General features: G+C 41.1%; 1 protein-coding gene across 3 annotated transcripts in view; it reads left to right on the forward strand.

Annotated features, from left to right (window-relative positions):
• Nucleotides 1-7,129: 7,129 nt before the first annotated feature.
• The window catches only part of OPRK1 (opioid receptor, kappa 1), a 33,463-nt gene continuing 28,104 nt past the window's right edge, over nt 7,130-12,488 (forward strand). The window contains exons 1-2 of one of the 3 annotated variants that reach the window (XM_012723102.1): nt 7,130-7,290; nt 7,646-7,951. In XM_012723102.1, the coding sequence (XP_012578556.1) occupies nt 7,695-7,951 (257 nt within the window). In that variant the 5' untranslated portion in view covers nt 7,130-7,290; nt 7,646-7,694. Of the gene's footprint in view, nt 7,291-7,476; nt 7,497-7,645; nt 7,952-12,488 lie in introns of those variants that run through there. The other 2 variants (XM_012723103.1, XM_004679881.2) reach the window with 2 other exon arrangements.

Consider the following 12,488-nt stretch of genomic DNA (forward strand, 5'->3'; position numbering starts at 1 on the left):
ATTTCACTGAGCATGATCCCTTCCAGCTCCATCCATATAGTCGCTAATGCAGTGCATTTATCTTTTTTGACTGCTAAGTAATATTCCATTGTGTATATATACAATATCTTCTTGATCTGCTCATCTATTTTGGGACATTTGGGTTGATTCCACATCTTCCCTTTTGTGAATAGTGCTGCAATAAACATAGGCAGGCAGGTGTCCTTTTGAATTAGTGTTTAAGTGTCTCTTGATTAGATACCTAGAAGTCAAATTGCTGAATTATATGGAAGCTCCATTTTTAGCTGTTTGAAGAACCTCCAGAGAGTTTTCCATAGTGATTGTGATACCGGCCAAGGCACCTCTTTACCAAATACTGTCTGGGTCCTTCACCCACGTGCACAATTGCAAGACTACTCAGGCTTAGGAAATAACAACAAAGGGATTTATATAACAAATGGGAAAAACAAGAGTTACTAAGGCCAATAATAACCATTTACTTTACCCAAAGTCATATACAGTGCTGTCCTGCACAAAGATGTTATGATGGCATCTTCCCACCACTGAGGATGCACAGCTCCTCTCCCAAACAATAGGCCTTGTGTCTAAGATGTCATCTTCCTGCCTTTGCTGACCTGGGGCACACAGCTGCCAAACTCCAGCCAGTTTCCAACTCACAAAGACAACAGGAGACAGTCCCAGAGCTGTAGGATGCTCCAGGACAGGAGAGAGACATTCAGAACAACAGCCACAGCCACAGCCACAAAATAACCTGACAAAAACAGCCTCACTCATGCAGCTAAACCAGACTCTATCTACAGCAAAAACCAGGAAACATTTCAGTAGCTCGGCTATTTGCAAAGCTTCTTCCTTTGGCCTCCACCTTCAGAAGTGGCCTTCTCCAAGATCAGCCTGATCCTGGGGCTCAAATTCACTGGCCCCCAAAATGCTGCAGCAACTCAAACCTGGAAATCTGGAACCCAGACAGACAACCTTCTACTTTCTCTTGCGCCTTCTTTCTGCAGTCACTCCTACTTCCTCTCCAAGGTAGCTCCTCCTCAAAATCCAATATTTATTAGCCTTTTCCCTGAGGCTATTATCTTCTCAGGGAGGGGCTCCATCTGCAACAGTCCTTGGCTTCAGCCACTCAGTTATAGTTGGACCAGTTTGCATTCCCACCAGCAGTGCAGGAGAGTTCCTTTTTCTCCACATCCTCGCCAACATTTGTTATTGCTACTTTTTAATATGTGCCATTCTCACTGGTGTGAGGTGGTATCTCATTGTGGTTTTTGCAACTCCCTGATTGCAAGTAATTTTGAACATTTTTTCATATGCCTGTTTGTATTTGTATTTCCTCTTTGGAGAAGTGTCTTTTTAGCTCTTCTGCCCATTTTTTAACTAGGTTCTTTAGTTTTTGTTGAGTTCATCAACTCTTTGTAGATTGATCAGTCCTTTGTCATTAGTAATGTATGCAAACATTTTCTCCTAATCAGTAGGGTGTCTCTTTGTTTTGGTTAATGTCTCTTCCGCTGTACAGAAGCTCTTCAGTTTGATGTAGTTCCAGCTTCACTATCTTTGTTTTGGTAGATGTACTGAGGTGTGTGTCATGTAGTGTTTTGCCTATATTTTCTTCTCTATATTTTATGGTTTCAGGCCTTACATCTAGTTCTTTTTTTTTTTTTTTAAAGGTTTATTTATTTATTCATACAGAACTGGGGTACAGGCCAGAGATGTGGAGGATGAGAGGATTCACCAGAGACAGAGTGGGGTACAGAACAGGCAGATCGACGAAGTACACTGCTGAGGGGAGCAGCGGGGGGGTCAGGAGAGGTCTGCCACGCCATGTGGTCTCCTCCAGGGCAGGCGGGAATCGAATTCACGCGGAAGCGGCTTTAGATTCTCAGTGCTGTGCTTTAACCCGCTGCGCCACCAGGGAGGGCCTGACATCTAGTTCTTTAATCCATTTTGAATTTGCTTTTTTGGTACAGTGTGGAGTTGTAGTCTGGCTTCTTTTTTTTTTTTTTTTTTTTGCATGTAGCAACTCAGTCTTCCTTGTTTCATTTATTGGACAAACTTTTGCTATTTCATCACATAGTCTTCGCTCCTCTGTTAAAAATTAGTTGTCCAGGGGTCCTCCCTGGTGGCACAGTGGGTTAAAACACAGCACTGAGAAGCTAAAGCCACTTCAGCATGAGCTCGATCCCCGCCCTGGGGTCGGGGGTGGGGGGGAGTGATCCACATGGTGCAGCAGACCTCTCCTGACCTGCCCGCTGCTGCCCTCAACAGTGTTCTTCATCAATCGGCCTGTTCTGCTCCTAACTCTGTCTCTGGTGAAGCCTCTCACCGCCCCTGTCCCTCTGGCCTGTACCCAGTTCTGTATGAATAAATAAATCTTTAAAAGAAAAATTAGTTGTCCATAAATCCATGGGTTGATTTCTGGATTTTCTATTCACTTCCATTAGCCTTTGTTCCTGTTCTAGTACCAGGCCATTTTGATTATTATTATAGTACTATATTAAAAAGCAGTGGTTTTGTAATATAATGTGAAGTTTGAAAGTGTGATACCTCCATCCCTTTCCTGTTTAGTCAGGAGAACTCTGGCTACTAGGGGTTTTTTTGGTCATTCCATGTGAATTTTATCAATATTTGTTCCCTTTCTTAATGTCATTGAAATTTTTAATGGAATCTCATTGAATCTGTAAATTGCCCTTGAAAGGATGGCCATTTTGATGATGTTTATTCTTCCAATCCATGAGCAGGGGATGTCTTTCCATTTCTTTGTATCTTCTTTTATGTCTTTTAAAAATGTTTTATAATTTTCTTTGTATACGCACCTTACCTCTTTTGTTAGGTTTACTCCCAAGTATTTGACTTTTTTTTTGTTTCAATTATAAGACAGATTGGTTATTTGCATATAGGAAGGCTACTAATTTCTGTATTGATTTTGTTCCTGCTACTTTACTAAAGTAGTTGATTATTTTGATTAGTTTTTCTGTGGAGTTTCTGGGATTCTCTATGTATATTATCATATCATCTGTGAATAGTGATAATTTTGCCTCTTCTTTCCCTATTTGGATTATTTGTATGTCTTTATCTTGTCTTATTGCTCTGGCTAGGATTCTCAGTATTATATTAAAAAGCAGTGGTAAAAATGGAAATCCTTGTTGTTTTCCAGATCTCAAGGGAAAGGATTTCAGCTTTCCACCATTGAGAATGACATTGGCTATAGGCTTGCCATATTTTATGTTATGTTCCTTCCATCCTGAGAATTTGAAGGACCTTTATCATAAATGGATGTTGAACTTTGCCAAATGCTTTGTCAGCATTAACTGATTATGAGCATATGTTTTTAATTTTTCTTTTTATTGACATGCTGGTTTACATTAATTGATTTTCGGATGTTGAACCACTCTTGTGTCCCTGGAATAAATCCTACTTGGTCATGGTGAATTATCTAGGTAATGCATTGTTGTATTCTGTTGGCTAGGGTTTTATTGGGAATTTTTGCACTTCTCTGATGCTTTTGTACCAACTTTCACTGACGTGTGTCTAGTCAGATGTGCTCAGCTTTTGTACCTGCAGTAGTTCACAAGACACCTTCAAGTCAATGACTACAGGTCATAAATCTCTGCTATGACAATTTGCAGACAGAAGTGAAGTGTCTTGAAAAGTGGCAAGGGGCATTCCTTATTTTGCCTAATCTTGCTGCAATGGCTATTGGGATCTCTGTTTTCCTTTTTTTTTTTTAAAGATTTATTTATTTGTGCATACTGAACTGGGGTACAGGCCAGAGGTGCACGGACAGTGAGAGGATTCACCAGAGGCAGAATGGGAAGCAGAACAGGCAGATCTTCGAAGTGCACTGCTGACGGGAGCAGCGGGTGGCTCAGGAGAGGCCTGCGGTGCCATAAGGGTCAGCTCATTGGCCGAGGAGGATCAAACTCATGCTGCAGTGGCTTTGGAGAGCTTCATAATGTGGGGCTTTAACCCGTAGCACCACCAGGGAGAACCCTCTGTTTTCTATTTTTAAAACACTTTTTCTACATAAGATTTACAGAGTTAAATTGTTATTAACTTGTCATAACTTTGATAATTAGATTCTATCTCTGACACCAGATTGCACCTGTTCTTTCAGGCAGAATGTTTTTGTCTTGCTCAGTTGTTACACCATCAAGTGGTTAGAAATACAAGGAAAGGAGTTCCTAACAGTGAGCTGGTGGGTTCCTGGGCTCTGTGACAGAAATACACAAGTGCCGGAGATACTTTGCATCATTAAGCAATAACAGTGAGAATATATCTCTGCTTTGGAAGTGCTTTACTAGTAGTCATGCTTATAGTGTTTGCCTTAAGGAGGATGGCAGGTAAAGATAAAGCATGGGGGTGCTCAGTAACATGTGCTTTAGATCAGTGTAAAATAGCATAGTGCGTTTGAGCAGTTTATTTGTCTTCCTGTTTTATAAGCTTTTCTCCAATATTATGATAAAATCACCTACTCCTGACAACCTGGCACCACATAGCAGCTTTCCTCTCTGTGTTCAGAGACACAGGCCAGGTTCCCCTGGCAACCAGCATTGCCATAAGGTTTCCTCTTTCGTGTTTTGCCCATTTTGGCTTCCCTTAATTTTGGCCATTATTTGCTTTAAAAAAATAGGGGTACACAAGTGAAATGAAACTACTTTTATGATGATTAGTAAGTTTTTGCTTTCAAAGATCTAATAGAGGGCTGTCCCTGGTGGTGCAATGGGTTAAAGCACAGCACTCTGAAACTATCATAGCCCCTGCAGCCTGAGTTCGATCCCCTGCCAGGAAGGTGACCCACATGGCGTGGCAGACCTCTCCTGTCTCACCCACTCATCTACCTGTTCTTCTCCCCATTCTGTCTCTGGAGAATTCTCTCACTCCCACAGCACCTCTGGCCTGTACCCCAGTTCTGTATGCATAAATAAATAAATCTTTGAAAAAAGATCTAGTAGAGACTTCTTATCAATGATCAAAATTATAACTACATCTAATAGTTCAGGGGTTCTGGCTGATTTCTGATTCTGCTTTCATTATACAAGTATTTTTCCCAGCAAAACCCCTTTACACACAGTATGGGTGAGTATGTGAGATGTGAGATCAAGGCTTTGGATGATTGAAATTGGATCAACTTAAAAACACCCTTAAAGTTCTTTACCTTTTTAAAATGAATTCTTATCAGATAATACCTCCTACTTCCCTCCCTTATTAAATATACTCTCCTATATTTGTTTTACCTCTTGGGAAAGAATAGTTTTCCATTTATCCCCTTACATGAAAAGGTCCTGTTCAATCAGCAGTTGGCAATAGCCAGAAACACCTGTGTTTGAAACCAACTCTAACATCACCAGTTGTATGAGCTACCTGTGTACTAGATAATATAGATATATATACATACATATACCTATACATACATATGCACATATACATATATATGTACATATACATACATACATACATATGTATATAAACTGCCAATGTGGGAAATGAATGCATAAGAAATACAGATGTCATAAATAACCTTTTAGAAATGTGTCACTCATATTAAATGCAATAAAATAAGAGCTATAGGATAGGTGATCGTATGTAGATTGTTTTTGCCCTTCCAGTTATTTTCCTTTATCATGATATTTTTACTTTCTTTCTGACTTGGACATGGCTCCAAATGACATTGCTGACAGGCAAATAAAACCTATTGCTAGGTTGTGTTGGAGGTAGCATAGTGTAGCACTGGCAGGAAGTGAGCCCCAAGACATCTGGAGACAATTTGACTGCCATCTTCCTAACTCAGACATGGCCCTCAGATACATAGAGGATCCAGCATTCATATGTTTCTGAAGCAGATGTCATCTCTTAATTGAATTAGACTTAGTTATAAGATTTGATGAATCTTGTTTTTAAAACTCCTAAGGCATCTAGGATTGAAGGAATACCATAAGGCAAAAGGTCTTCCTTTTCTCCATCTCATACTGGTCTATAGTCTGAAGAGTTGTGCTTTCTGCCCATGTGGTAAGTCTGTGGGTCAAATCACTCCTGGGGGCCTCATGGTATTTTGAAAAAAATAGGAGCTCTCTTGTACTCTCAGTGATGGGTGGAATAACTGGATCAACCATTGTATGCCAAAGATGTGAGCTGTAGGAAGGAACCACTTAGGATTTTTGGACTTCTGGTATCATGACTTCATTACCTAAGTGGGAAAGGGGAAATTCCTCCCTCTTCAGGGACTTCAGCTCAGTGAGTCCTGGCTCCTCTCCTCCAACCCACCTTTGTCTTCTTACCTTTTTGTCATTATCCCACGTGAGGGCTTTTTCTCACCCAGAGGAATCTGGCAGAGCTCTTTGGATTAACAGTGATGCAAAGAAATTATATTGATGGAATTTCTCAATGAGGGTTCAGATTCTGGGAGATTTTTAGAGAGAAAGTGCTATATAGTGAGGGAGAAGTGCAGAGAACATGATAGTTGCAGGGGTTAATGTGAGAGACAGAGATATTACTACTTACCTAGACAAACACTGATGCCTAAGTAAAAAGAGTGTTGATATTACACAACACAGGCAGTACCTGTGAAGAGCAGCCTGTGTGTAGCTCCAGTTAGACTAAAATGAACAAAAAACACAGAATGCTTTCATTCATGCACAGTAGATTGCTAATATTTGTAATCTGGTCTTAATTGGATCACTTTGCCACTTTATTTGAATGGTTATTCACATAAACAAAGCTGTGATTTTTATTGACCAGGAAGGAGACATGTCCTTAGAGCTATGCATATTAACAAGTGCTAATCTATTATGAATAATCCAAATGTATACTTGCATTCAGTAGGCGAACCGTTTCTATTAACTGAAAATCTATGGCTCACTTTCTTAGGACCCTGGGAAGCCCATCTGGCCATTCGAGAGAAGCTTTGATTTGGTTCTGGGAATTTCAGCCGCAGGGTGGGCTGACTGAACCAGCTGGAGGCCGGGACTGCACCTGCTTCGGAGCCGGAGACCGACCGCCCTAGATGGGCGGGGCATGGAGGGGATGGGCGTGGTTGGGGCGGGGCACGGAGGGGGCGGGGCACGGAGGGGGCGGGCTTCGGGCGGGCTAGGTACTTGCTCCCGCCGAGTCCTCACCGCCGAGGGTACCACCAGCCGCCAGTCTTGCTAGGCGCGAGCTCGGCGGCGCTGGGCTGAAAAGGCAACCTTGGGCAAAACGCGGAGTTCGGATCTAAAAGCTGAGGCTCGGCTGGACCGGGGGACGCAAGGTTCAGCATCAACCAAGAAGCTTCCTCGACCCCTCCGCGAACTAGAGGTGAGCTTTCGAGGGCAAAGTCCTTGGTAGCAAGGACTCTGTGCTTGAGGGTCTGTTGTCTCTTAGAGCTCGAAGCAGCAGTCTGGGAGCACTTCCAACAGGGGGCTGTGCCTGAGGTAGCGGGAGAAGGCATCTGAGGAGCCTGGGAAAAGGAGTCAGTACCCTGCGCTCAGAGGCGTGTCTGCTGGGCAGGGTGGCTTCAAGAGGTCAGTCTTTCCTGTTACTCCTCCTGGGACAAGCGAGCCGAGTGGATCTTAGCCGGCTGAGGCGCGTAGGGCTGTCGGCCTCTGCGCGCTGGTCAGGACTCGGCCAAAGTTTGCTTGTCTCGGTCCAACTCGTTCTCTTGGTCCTGCAGCCCCGTCAGGTGCCTCCTCATCTCGCCCTCCAGCTGCAGCCACCGGATCATGGAGTCCCCAGTTCAGATCTTCCGCGGGGAGCCGGCCCCGACCTGCGCCCCGAGCACCTGCCTGAACCCCAATGATAGCAGCTCGTTCCCGGGAACGGCGGAGCCTGACAGCAACAGCAGTGCAGTGTCGGATGACACGCCACTGGAGCCCGCGCACATCTCCCCCGCGATCCCAGTGATAATCACCGCGGTCTACTCCGTGGTGTTCGTCGTGGGCTTGGTGGGCAACTCCCTGGTTATGTTCGTGATCATCCGGTGAGTGCATGACCTGGACGCAACCGTGACGAGCTGGAAGGGGGAGGGTCAGGCCCAGCAGACTGGACGTGTGATATGGCATTAGCCAGGTCCTGTGTCTGGGTCCTGGGACTCCATTGAGTTCAGGACTCCGGAGATCCTAATAAGGTGGCTTAGAAGTGAAGGTTTTCCTGGTAGATATTTTGATGGAAGACTGCGAGGGTCCCTGGGGGAATACTAATGGCCAAATGCGTCTGGAGGATTGGCGTCACCCCCTAGACCCTGCTGAAACTTTATGGGCAGGGAAAGTGCTAAGGTGTGGATCAGGGTGCATCTCCTGATGAGGAAATTAGTGCATTTGCCTGGATTTTTGCCTGGCTGCCTGCATCAGTTTGGAGCACGTTGTTTTGCTCTTAGTATATATTTAAGAATTTTAAGTCCACTGAATGTTCTGAAGATAACTCAGAATTCCTGTGACTCAGACTGGTGCTATGGTTTGTGACCCAAATGCCAACATTTTGTCTAGGGTTGTTGGGGTCCACACTGAACCTTTTTAGTATTGAAATGCCATCACATTTGTTTAGAATACCAGTGAACTGTTGTGAATAACTTATCCTCTAAATTATGGATTGTAATGCTTTTTTTTTTTTCATTTTGTCCCTTGAAATGTTATTTTGTGAAATAACATTTAATTTAATGTTGAGTAATAGATATTCAAATATTCAAACATATACTGTCTTTCTGGTAAGTGCTGTAATTCTTATTTTGCCCTCTTTCAACAACGAATAAAAAGGGAAAACAAACAAAAATCCCTACTTTATATTATATATATCCCTACTTTATATTAAATACCTTCTGGAAGACTTAATGCTTCAGTAATGCAACTCTGAGAATGAATAAGAAGCTTGCATTCCTTTGAGAAGAAACTGTGAAATGAAAAAAGCAAGTCCCTGTTTAGTAGCATTGTAAGGGTGAAGAGCTGATTTCTTTCTTTTTTATCCTTACTAGTTGTGAGGCAGGTTCTTTATTTATTATGAGCACTAAGGACAATATCTACAGCAGCTTGGCATTTTCTCTTGAAATAGTCATAATAAAAATGCCCCTTTATCTTTTTTCCCTTCCCTTTTTTTCTTGGGGATGTCAACTCTTTCATCCTCATACTCATCAACTAAAATCCTCATTTAAGCCTCCAAATACCTATTATAAAGCTAATTTGCCTACAATTAGTGTTGGTACCCTTGGTTTCTGTAATTGCTTATTGCATTTTACAGGAAGTCTATCAGTGATGAGTAAAGCTTGCAGAAGAGGAAATATTTTAAAAGCAAAATGTTTTTCAAAGTCATTAGTAATTTTACAATTGCTCTACATTAGAAAGGAGACTATAGTAACCCAAAGAAAGTAGAAAACAGTATTCTTTGTTAGAATTTTAAAATGTAGAAGCTCTTTGGTACAAATATGGTTGTTTTAAATAAAACATTTTACATAAAGGAGACGTCAGAAAAAAAAAAAAACAACTGTGTTCCTACATATATTTAAGTGATTGAGTAAAACTTGGATCTTCAGTCATTTGAATGAGCAGCTCAAGTTCTGAGCTTGAGAAATTCTTGTTCTACAATTTTTTATGTAGCCATGCAGACACAGTTAAAAACAATGAAGAATGCTAAAATATTTACAACAATGGCTCCACAGAGAACATTAAACATGTCTGAAGGGAAAAAATAAATCATTATATTAACTAAGATATTATAATAAATAGAAATTAAACGTTTACATATCCCAGACTTAAATAATACAAAGTGATAAGTTCTGTTAAAATACAAAACTAAGTAGCTCACAAAAATATTACTCATCCTCCCACTCTATTTTTTTTTTCCCTTAAGATTTATGCATACAGAACTGGGGTACAGGCCAGAGGTGCGGCAGCAGTGAGAGACTTCACCAGAGACAGATGGGGGAACAGAGCATGCAGATCCACGAAGTAAACTGCTGAGAGGAGCAGTGGGCGGGCTAGGAGAGGTCTGCTGCACCATGTGGATCTCCTCCCATGTGGGGATCGAACTCATGCAATTGGCTTTAGCTTCTTAGTGCTGTGCTTTAACCCACTGCAACACCAGGGAAGGAGTGGGAGGGCCCATCTCACCTATTCTTAATAAGTAAGAAAGAAGCTATACTATTGTCTTGAAGGGCAACCTACTAAAACAGTAATTTATTTAAATCTATAGTTCAGAGGATGAAGAAATTAGACTAATAGTCAATGAATTAAAAAGCAACCTCAGGAAAAGGTTTGATGGACTGAGGTTTACTTTACTTAAAGAAAGAACTAAAGAGTGGAGAGAAGGGAGGATCAAGAAGAGTTAATAAAGAAGAGTCAAAAGCTAATTGATATTGCATCTAGGAAGTGAACAAAATCAGGATATGGAATTCAAATGCAGCTTTTATAAATGATGTTGAGGAATGAACAACATTGCTTGAAATGATGGAGGAGCATTCTTGAGAATGCATTTTTAAAATAATATACATGCAGACAAATGTTGGGAGTTCACTCATGAAGGGAAATGTTTAAGAGATGAAATTAGAAGTTCAGAGTATGGAGCTGATACATATCTAAGGTGGCAGTCTTCTGACCTGGGAAAAAAGTTAAAGCAATGGAGAAAGCTTTGGAAATTTTTAGAACTTTCTTACAAATAGCTTTTCTCAACTGAGATACCCAGAAGCTTCTGAAGACATTTCAAGTTTTGAGGGTTTTTGCATTTAATGTGGACCGACTGCTATAATACCCTAATATTAGAATACATTAACCGTTTACTGTGAAAAACCTTAATATTTGAGCTTTCTAATTTCCCTATCACCAGCCTTGTGGTCCTTGGGTGAAAAGTTCTTACCTCAGCGCTTTTTCTATCAGTGCCTGGCTGGTGACTTGCAGGGTCCGCATCCTGTGTTCTCTTTATGCCTTCCTGTGAAGGCCACCTACAGAGATGCCCACTCGTACTCACGCCACAGACATGACCAGGCAGCTCTACCTCTGACTTCTTAAAACATCATTATCCTACTCTCACTACAGCTTCCCAAATGTAGAGCTGCCTTTTCCCTTTGTAAAAGTGATTAAGATATAATGAACACTTAATACAAGCCTAGCTGGCTTAAGCTACCCACTTCATGTAAAATACTTGATTTTCACATATTGCCCACAGTTACTGTGCCTGTTAACACATGATGAAACTAAGGCAAAGAAAGGTGAAATAAAGAGTCTTGCTAACTTGTGGGCATTCCAGCAGCCTGACCCCAAATCCTGATCTCTGTTATTCATTTTCTACTAGACCACTTCTGCAAATGTCTTACGACCTCCTTATCTGGCCAGCCTTCATTTTCTCCCAGATTATTTTTCTTGCTGACCTTACTCCGTGGGCTATCATTTCAGCTTGTCCTTACAATACATTTAACTGCCTCACCCTCTTGTCTTTTTGCCTTTGTCTTCCCCCAAACCTTAACACTGGATCATGTGGTAACCTACATTCCTTGTTCCTATACTCAGATAACTGAAAGCTGCTGAATACAAATCAATTTTATCTTCATCACGACAAATTCATTGCCTTCAAGTATATCTAACCTCAATTCTGCCTGTTTTTCTGTCTTCCCTTATTTTCCCAAGGGAGCCAAATCTTGTTTCCATTCCCCATTTTTTTTTAAAGATTTATTTTTATTTGTGCATACAGAACTGGGGTACAGGCCAGAGGCTCAGGGGCGGTGAGAGGCTTCACCAGAGACAGAGTAGGGAGCAGAACAGGCAGATTATACTGTCTTTCTGGTAAGTGCTGTAATTCTTATTTTGCCCTCTTTCAACAACGAATAAAAAGGGAAAACAAACAAAAATCCCTACTTTATATTATATATATCCCTACTTTATATTAAATACCTTCTGGAAGACTTAATGCTTCAGTAATGCAACTCTGAGAATGAATAAGAAGCTTGCATTCCTTTGAGAAGAAACTGTGAAATGAAAAAAGCAAGTCCCTGTTTAGTAGCATTGTAAGGGTGAAGAGCTGATTTCTTTCTTTTTTATCCTTACTAGTTGTGAGGCAGGTTCTTTATTTATTATGAGCACTAAGGACAATATCTACAGCAGCTTGGCATTTTCTCTTGAAATAGTCATAATAAAAATGCCCCTTTATCTTTTTTCCCTTCCCTTTTTTTCTTGGGGATGTCAACTCTTTCATCCTCATACTCATCAACTAAAATCCTCATTTAAGCCTCCAAATACCTATTATAAAGCTAATTTGCCTACAATTAGTGTTGGTACCCTTGGTTTCTGTAATTGCTTATTGCATTTTACAGGAAGTCTATCAGTGATGAGTAAAGCTTGCAGAAGAGGAAATATTTTAAAAGCAAAATGTTTTTCAAAGTCATTAGTAATTTTACAATTGCTCTACATTAGAAAGGAGACTATAGTAACCCAAAGAAAGTAGAAAACAGTATTCTTTGTTAGAATTTTAAAATGTAGAAGCTCTTTGGTACAAATATGGTTGTTTTAAATAAAACATTTTACATAAAGGAGACGTCA

This window comes from Condylura cristata, unplaced genomic scaffold, assembly GCF_000260355.1.
Source record: "Condylura cristata isolate star-nosed mole 26May11 unplaced genomic scaffold, ConCri1.0 scaffold00009, whole genome shotgun sequence".
In the NCBI taxonomy this organism is placed as follows: domain Eukaryota; kingdom Metazoa; phylum Chordata; class Mammalia; order Eulipotyphla; family Talpidae; genus Condylura; species Condylura cristata.